Below are 9,206 nucleotides of genomic sequence, written 5' to 3' on the forward strand. Positions count from 1 at the left end.
GACTGAACCAAGCTTTCACCCCATCCTGGCTCCCGGGACTTGCTAGTGAGAGCGCTCAGGTGGCCTAGCAGGCGCGGGCGCAATTTCCCTCCACCACCACCACCTCTCAGACAACAGGCGATGCAAAGCGGCTGCTCAAGGGCCAGAGTATCCCTTTGGGGCTTATCGACACCTCCCCACCTCCCTGCGCAGAACTCAAGATTTCGGGGCCAGCTCGCCTAGGCTGGTTTGCGAGCGTGCGGGGTGGCAGTCTTTCCAAGTGCCCCCACCCCCTTTCCATTTCTTTGGGTACCTCTCTTGCGCCCCCAGAAACTCCTTTCCCCTCCACGGGATAGTCCGAGAGTGTCCAAGCTTTTGGGAGAGGCGGGTGGGGCCTGGGGTAGCGGCCAAGGAAAGTGCGGAGTGGCAGGCGGCGCCGGAGGGAGCGCCCAGCCCAGCAAAGAGTTAAAAGGAGGGGACGTGGGCTGTCACGCGTCATTGAGCAGATTATGTGCAGCAAACAAAAAGTGTGTGTCTGCGTGCCAGTCAGTCACTGCATCGGGTCCATCTGTACAACTCTCTCTCCTCTCTCTCTCTCTCTCTCTCTCTCTCTCTCTCTCTCTCTCTCTCTCTCTCTCTCTCTCTCTCTCTCTCTCTCTCTCTCTCTCTCTCTCTCTCTCTCTCTCTCTCTCTCTCCTCTCTCTCCTATCTTCCTACTTCTTTTCTCTTCTTTCTCTCCTTTCCTTTCCTCCCCCCACCCCCTTGACCCTCATCATTTTTCACCATCTGTCCATCTTTCGGCAGAGCCTGCAAGAAAAGCAATACCATCAGCTCTTGACATGAGAGAATAAGCAAAAAAACAACCCTCGATTACACCTCCCGGTCTCAAGGTGGCCTTCGGGGGGGTGATTGGATCCTGACCTTATTCCTTGGTGAGTCCATTTGCATGGATGCGGAAGGGGGATGGGAGGCGAGCAGATCAGATCTGGAGCGGGGACAATGTTGTCCTCTGTCTCCCCATCCTCCAGAACAGAAGGACTGGCATTGCTGCTGCGGAGGGGCGCTCTGCCGCCCAGCAGAGTGTACAAAGGGAAGAGCGGGCGAGGAGCACTTTGCCGGAGGAGCGGGGTGGGTGGCTGGCTGGGCTGCGAGACAATGCCCGAGTCTGGCACGGGCGAGCCACGGCCGCCGACTGGTTTTGCGGGAGCCAAGCGGCCCGGGTTAAGTGCCCAGGAGCCGCGGCCGAGAGCCGGGACTGTGGCCGGACAGGGGTCTGCCAGCGATGGGCAGCAAAGCCCCGGCCGGGCCCAGGCTCCTGCCGGCTTGCTTATTGTGATGGGCTCGAGGCTCGTGGCTGCCGGCGCGGCGACGCGGACCCCGATTAGCGCGGCTCAGCGAGGATCTTTTCACCGTATTGTTAGGTAGAACTGCATTTTTAATGATTTGCGTCCCTGCTGTTGCCCCGAAGTGACAGGGCGACCTCCGGACACAATGAAACGCTTGTGTGAAAGAGACTTTTTTTTTAGGGAAAAAAAATAAAAGGAGGGGAGAGATTGGGGTGTAGAGGAAATTGAAAGGAGTGGAGAGGATGCGTTGCAAAAAAAAAAAAAAAATAGAGGCTCTGAAGGTTTTGTTGCTATTTTGAAATATATTCACATGTGTAATCGGATATCCGGAAGCTTGCTGGTAGGGAAAAGGAGTATTTAGTAAAATAATTAATAATAATAATAAATTAAGAGGCTGTAGCAGTATAAAGTTCTACTTTGTGGTATCCTGGCTTCTTTCTGCCGGGCACTATCTTGCTATTGGGGCGTGGAGCACATTCAGTGGACAGACACGCTAACCAAAGTTTCGTGCTCAGTTAGCTAAAAGGGAAAAAGGGACTACCTTGTAATCGTATTTACAGGATTAATGGGTTAATAGACACTGAGATTTTAAATGGGCATTACCAATTTCATTTCTTAATGAATAGCTTCACAGGTCTACTATGTCCTGCTACTTAAATTACACAAAATATTCATTGCCCATTGCCTCTGGCAGCAGTATTGGGAAAAACCAACTTGCTGGACAGTTTTAACCTGGCAAAAAGAGGGACCAGTGATCACGTGCAGTCACTTTAAGGCCAGTTTAAGATTTAAATGTTTGTTTTCAAGGCTGTCTTGTGGTAGGTGTCCAGTGGCATGGGAAGGAAAATGTCTCTTTATGACAGCTTAATAGAAAGTCCTCCATTGGGGCATTAGTTTCTAAATTGCTTCAGATTAAACAGCTGGAGTGCCCACCAAGGTCTACTCAAAGCAGATTGACCCCTTCTTCTTGCCCAAACAGTGTTGTATCTTAGGGAAGCAAGAAATCGCTAGTCATTACGCACTCAGTATTTCAGACAGGGGACACTTCAGATCTGCACTGTACCTGCGCACTGCATAAGACACATATGATTCAATCCACCCCCTTGTATAACAAGGTAACTGGGATTCTCCCTCATCCATAAATAAGCATGTCAGCATGTCGAGAAAAAATAATTACCTCTGCTTGCGGCTTTTAATTAAAGCCTCAGAGGGACAGTGTTGGATTATGGTAATGAGCAGACATACGTCCCCTCATGTAGGCTGCAGAGAAAGGTTAGCTGACAAGGAATCAGTGGCCCTGACATTCCACTTGAAATCCATTTGCCATGCTATTCGTCTGCCTGCTCTCTACTGCTAACCCCCTCTTTGGAAGAAAAATTTAATAATGAAGTCTGCTCCCTGGCACTCTTGTGTATTTACTAAGCAGTGTATTGTGTATTTACTTGTGTAAATACTCTTGTGTATTGTCCAAATACACAAGGGGGAAGATGCTTGCTCCCAACTGATAGAAGTTTCTTTTAGTCAGGAACACCCATAGATCACTATAAAAAACATATAACTATTCTTCTCTACCTTCTCTTCCCAAATCCTATCATTCTCCCTTGCGTTGTTTCAAATGCCATCTCCTCTTTCCAAGCCCTATGTTGGCGTCTTTCTCTCAAGCAAACAGTCCACTGAGAGCTTCACCATTCCTATTATTTAAAGCAGGAAAAACAAACCCCACAAAATAAAGAAGTCTTTGGTTGGCATCTTTAAAACATACCCAATTAATCTGTCATTGACTTTATTTCTCAAATAGAGCTGTGCAAAAACTTGGGCAAATCCAAGAGAAATGTCTAGTGGTTAAAATGCCCTGCCAGGATTCACAAAAGCAAAATGAGCCATGTACTTCCATCATCATCATTATCACCATCATCATTATTCTGTCTGTCCAGTGATGGAAGATTCAGGCATCCAGCGAGGCCTCTGGGATGGAGATGCCAAGGCTGTCCAGCAATGTCTGACAGATATTTTTACCAGTGTTTACACCACCTGTGACATTCCTGAGAATGCCATATTTGGGCCCTGCGTCCTGAGCCACACTTCCCTGTATGACAGCATAGCTTTTATAGCTCTCAAGTCCACTGACAAAAGAACAGTCCCTTACATCTTCCGGGTAAGTAGTGTGCCTGATGCTTGAGGGTAACAGTCTTGTGGGAAAAGGATCAAGGATCATTTACTGACACACTGAGAGTTCTAAGTATAGAAAATGCAATAATGGGAATCAGACTATTTTATACCCCAGGAATCAGGAGAGAATTAAACTCATGTCAACTGATTTTCTGAAATGATGATTTGATATGGAATGATGGCTATGTCTAAGTACTTTCAAATTGGGTTTTCCCACTGGTCAACACTACTTACTAAAAGTTCAGGGAGATTTCACTAGGATTCAGACAATTTGCATAATAAGTATTTTCTATACTTAACTTTTATTATGAGCACTGGGTGTATTCCCCTTTTAACCTGGGAGGCCTTCTGTCCCCCTAAATGTTTTTGTTTCTGGTAACACTTGTAATAACCCAGTACTTGTAATTTAAAGAATTCATATTTGTTTGTTTGCTTGACATTACAGGACTATTGATTCTGTGTGTTTTGAAGATAAACGTTAAATTTCACTTTCTAATTTTTCTTTAAAGTTATCGATTGTTCAAGCCATAGTTAGGAAGATGAGATAGAGCCACAGACTAATTTCTAAGCACGTACTGAGCTTGCTTCCAAAACGAACAAAATTTCTCACAATCCTATAAGGCGGAATCCTTTGGAAGCAAATCCGTAAGAGGCTAAATCTCATTTGTGTTTTAAGAATGTGTCCTGATTTGGAAATGTATTTCGCTAATATGTGAAAAGAGCGATTGAAATACCCTTCAGCAGCAAGGTAGATGGAGGCTTTTCAGAGGGTGGTTTATCAGGTTTGTGGGTTGCAAACCTGAACAGAGGTGCCAACTTGAGTCAAGTTTGTGGAAGCTTCATCTTAGCTAACCAAGTCTTTGATCTCTCCTCCACCTTCCTTCTTGTATCTCCTCTCCTCTCCTCTCCTCTCCTCTCCTCTCCTCTCCTCTCCTCTCCTCTCCTCTCCTCTCCTCTCCTCTCTTCTCCTCTCCTCTCCTCTCCCCTCCTCTCCCCTCCTCTCTCCTCTCCCCTCTCCTCTCCTCTCCTCTCTCCTCTCCTCTCCTCTCCTCTCCTCTCCTCTCCTCTCTCCTCTCCTCTCCTCTCCTCTCCTCTCCTCTCCTCTCCTCTCCTCTCCCCTCCCCTCCCCTCTCCTCTCCTCTCCTCTCCTCTCCTCTCCTCTCCTCTCCTCTCCTCTCCTCTCTCCCTCCTCTCCTCTCCTCTCTCTCCTCTCCTCTCCTCTCCTCTCCTCTCCTCTCCTCTCCTCTCCTCTCTTCTCCTCCTCCTCTCCTCTCCTCTCCTCTCCTCCTCCTCTCCTCTCCTCTCCTCTCCTCCTCCTCTCCTCTCCTCCTCCTCTCCTCTCCTCTCCTCTCTTCCTCTTCTCCTCCTCTCAACTGTCTGTCTCCCCCACCCCCAATGTAGGTGGACACCTCTGCGGCCAACGGTTCCTCAGAAGGTCTCATGTGGCTGAGGCTGGTCCAGTCCGCCCGAGATAGAGAGGAGCAGAACCTTGAAGCCTATATCAAAAACGGACAGCTGTTTTACCGCTCTCTCCGCAGGATTGCCAAAGACGAGGAGTTACTAGTTTGGTACGGGAAAGAACTGACTGAGTTACTCTTGCTCTGCCCATCTAGATCCCACAGCAAAATGAATGGTAGGTTGGCTCGAGACCTGCGCGTGGGCCCTGAGCTGGAGGGGGAAACCGGGAGCGACAGGCGCTCACTCCCGCGCAATGGCGGGCCAGGCGCCTCTTGACGGGGTGGGAGAGGGGGGTCACCCCGCACTCTAATAGAGTGCAGAACAAGCTGGGAGAAATGAGGGTGGAGGGATACTTGGCTCCGCATCTGCTTTCACCCCACCCCCAATTTCTGGCAGGAAAGTTAGGTTGGGTCGGACACACTATTCTTTACTAGGGCGTGCGGGCCTTGCAAAACCAAGATGGACTTCAGAAAAGGGGGCGTCGGCCAACCCAACTTGCAAACCCGCTAAGTAACCACATGGTGTGCGTGTGCGTGTGTGTGTGTGTGTGTGTGTGTGTGTGTGTGTGTGTGTGTGTTTGCTCACACAGCGGGATCGACCCCTTACACATGCCTGGAATGCAGCCAACGCTTCCAGTTCGAATTCCCCTACGTGGCGCATCTGCGCTTCCGCTGCCCCAAGAGACTCCACAACGCGGATCTGAGCCCTCCGGACGAGCAAGGCGCAGGCGGCGGCGGAGCCAAGGATCACGGGGGAGGCGGCGGCGGTGGCAAAGAACCGCATCTACCGCGACCCGATACCACCACCTTGGGCCCGGGCCCCAAGTTCTGCAAAGCTGCTCCCATCCACCACTACCCTGCGCCCTCTCCCGAGGGCACGAACCCGCCTCCCGTGGGCAGCGGCGGCGCTAAACCCTCCACGGATTTCCACAACCTCGCCCGGGAGCTGGAAAACTCCAGCGGTGGCCGCAGCTGCTCGCCCGGCCGCAGTCTCGGCAGCGGCAGCAGCAGCAGCAACAGCGGGGCCGGCAGCGGAGGCCCCCAGGACGCGGAGCTGAGTCCCGACGGCCTGGCCACGGGCGTCTGCAAAGGGAAAAGGAAATTCCTGGAGGAGGCGGCGGAGGGCGGCGCGGGGCTAGTGGGGGGCCGAGGCCGCTTCGCGGAGCGGCCGCTGCCGGTGTCCAAGGAGGACCTGGTGTGCACGCCGCAGCAGCAGTACCGCGCCTCGGGCAGCTACTTCGGCCTGGAGGAGAACGGCCGCCTCTTCGCGCCGCCCAGCCCCGAGACGGGCGAGGCCAAGCGCAGCGCCTTCGTGGAGGTGAAGAAGGCGGCCCGCGCGTCGGGGCTGCAGGAGGAGGCGGCGGCGGACGGTGCAGTCGCCGCCTCCGAGGAGCAGGACGCGGGCGGCGGTGGATCCTCCACGCCCGTCGCTGCGTCCCCCGCGGGCGCCGAGAAGCTGCTCGCTCCGCGGCCTGGCGCACCGCTGCCCGGCCGGCTGGAGGCCGGGAGCCCCGCGCGTGGCAGCGCCTTCACGTCGGTGCCGCAGCTGGGCGGCGCGGGCGGCACCGGCGCGTGCGGGCCGGGCGGCGGCGCGGCCCCGGGGAGCGGGCAGGGCGCGACGTCGGACGAGCGCAAAAGCGCCTTCTCGCAGCCCGCGCGCTCCTTCGCGCAGCTGCCGCCCTTGGTGCTGGGCCAGAAGCTGAGCGCCTTGGAGCCTTGCCACCCCGGGGATGGCGTGGGCCCCGCCAGACTCTACCCCCCCGCGGCCGACCCGCTGGCCGTGAAGCTCCAGGGCGCTGCGGACCTGAACGCGAGCTGCGGGGGACTGCCCAGCGCGGGGGGCGGCCTGCCCAAGCAGAGTCCTTTCCTCTACGCCACCGCCTTCTGGCCCAAGAGCTCTGCGGCCGCCGCTGCAGCCGCCGCAGCCGCCGCCGGACCCCTGCAGCTACAGTTGCCGTCGGCTCTCACCCTGCTGCCGCCCTCCTTCACCTCGCTGTGTCTGCCCGCGCAGAATTGGTGCGCCAAGTGCAATGCCTCCTTTCGCATGACCTCCGACCTAGTGTACCACATGCGGTCGCATCATAAAAAGGAGTACGCCATGGAGCCCCTGGTGAAAAGGAGGCGCGAGGAGAAACTCAAGTGCCCCATTTGCAACGAGTCCTTCAGGGAGCGCCACCACTTGTCCAGGCACATGACCTCGCATAACTGACCCCGGGAGGAAGGAACCTGGCCGCCCTCCAACCGCCAAGCCACTTATCTGCAGGAATAGACCTTCGAGGACACCCCACGACCTCCTTGTGACTTACACGCACACACACACACACACACACACACACACACACACACGACGGTGGATTTTAGATGGGGTGGGTTGTTCGAGGGATTGTTTTGCTTTCCGAATGCACGCATTTTTCACTTTCCCCAAACAAAAGTACATTTTAAAAAATGTCATATATTGCAACATATTGATGCATTTGTCATACGTTTCTACTTAAATTATTAAGCACTGACGGTTTAGATGTAATAATTATATGTAAGGACAAAATTTATTTTAGATATAAAGGAAAGGAGGATGCAATGCTTTCTGCGTTTCTTGATGACCGTTTGCATTCTTACAAAAAATAAAATAAATAAAAAAGGGGGGTCACCGTTCAGTTTTAGTTTCCAGGGGGGAAGTGCATGTATCATGAAATGATTATGGACTTCGATGAAGAATGTCATCATTATGTAAATATGTATTTTTCTTTTAATACAAAGTGTAATTTTGTGCCCGTGAAATGGAGTCTGAATAGTTACGTGTTTCTTTTATCCCCGGAAAGATTTATTAAACTTTATAGACTATCTGGCTAAGTTGGATGCTTTGACAATAAATTACTATTTTCATCAGAGCAATTACTTGGGAAATGTTTTAAAATTTGTGTAGCAAATTTACTACTCTGCATTGATGCAGTCTATTTACATTTGAGTCCTGGAAAAAGTGAAGGGGGCCCAGAGAGATCGTATAGTAGGTAACACCATGTCTTGCACGTGGCTCTATCCCTAAAATCATATATGATTCCCTGAGTTCCATCAGGAATGAATGTTGATTCAGAATGTATCTACATTCTACAATCCACAGAATGTAGATCCAGGAGTCAGCCCTGAGCATCTCTGCATGTACCCCTTCCTAAAAGAAATAAAATAAAGAAGCTTAGGGATCAAGGAAAGTCACTTACATTGACTTATTAACTACATACTAATTTTGAGACTCAATGTGAGAGGAAAACATCTGGAAAATCTGGAAGGTAAGAAACGTATCATCCTCTTCACCAGGCACCTGAGACCTTTATCAGGTCTGATTCAGAAAGGCCAGATGGAAAGCTCACCTTTAGGTTCTAAAATATGGCTGCATTAAAGAATATCTCTTGCTGGAATTCTTCAGCAGCCGGTCTTTAAGAGATTCTTTAGATGCCAAAGTGAAATGACCATAGTGATCTGTGTAGAGCAGGACTCAGCTTCTCTTCTAAAGCAACTAGACAGTTGGGAAGAGTGGGTAGAGGGATAGGCCTGGAATATTAGACTACAGAAGACCCTGGCAATTTTCTTTATACTTTGCCTTTTCTCTTATAAAATGTCATTCTCTACTCTTTTTATATAGATAACAATCTTTAAATAGAGTGTCCATAAATAGATGGATGAAGTATGTCCAGTAACAATTACTGCAAAATCAAATGTTAATCTTTGTGTAACTGTACTCAATCTTTTGATTTCTGTAGTCCTTTTATAGGTGACCTGAGATTCTGCACTGGTTTATCTGGTCTGGGAAGTGTTCTTTCCTATGTATTTTTTTTCACATCTTGCTAATCCTTTACTGATAGAAGGAAATTTTTAAGTGCTCCACACTTATGAAAAGTTCTGAAACGTAGTACAGTCTCATCGCAGGCTTTTCAATGGCCAGACTAAAAGGATTATATTTCAGGTGACTACAGAACAAGTTACAATTAGAGCAAGGCACAGGTAAAGATCAAAGTACAGTATTCTTACTGTGAGGCATGAATGTTGAAAAGAAAGAAAGAAAGAAAGAAAGAAAGAAAGAAAGAAAGAGAAAGAAAGAAGAAAAAGAAAGAAAAAGAGAAAAAGAAAAAAGGAATGAAGAAAAGAAAAAAGAAATGAAGAAAGAAAGAGAAAAGAAAGAAAAAGAAAAGAAAAAGGAGAAAAAGAGAAAAGAGAAAAAAGAAAGAATGAAAGAAATGAAAGAAAAGAAAGAAAGAGAAAG

The 9,206-nt window shown here is 50.0% G+C and overlaps 1 protein-coding gene across 1 annotated transcript; it reads left to right on the top strand.

The window, feature by feature from the left end:
* Positions 1-3,260: 3,260 nt before the first annotated feature.
* On the top strand, positions 3,261-7,792 carry PRDM8 (PR/SET domain 8). Its single transcript, XM_049790250.1, has 3 exons — positions 3,261-3,480; positions 4,896-5,127; positions 5,542-7,792. Exons 1-3 carry the CDS (start codon positions 3,262-3,264, stop codon positions 7,158-7,160), a joined length of 2,070 nt encoding a protein of 689 aa, XP_049646207.1. The 5' UTR covers position 3,261; the 3' UTR covers positions 7,161-7,792.
* The last annotated feature ends 1,414 nt before the right edge of the window (positions 7,793-9,206 follow it).

Source organism: Suncus etruscus, chromosome 16, assembly GCF_024139225.1.
Source record: "Suncus etruscus isolate mSunEtr1 chromosome 16, mSunEtr1.pri.cur, whole genome shotgun sequence".
Taxonomy (NCBI): Eukaryota; Metazoa; Chordata; class Mammalia; order Eulipotyphla; family Soricidae; genus Suncus; species Suncus etruscus.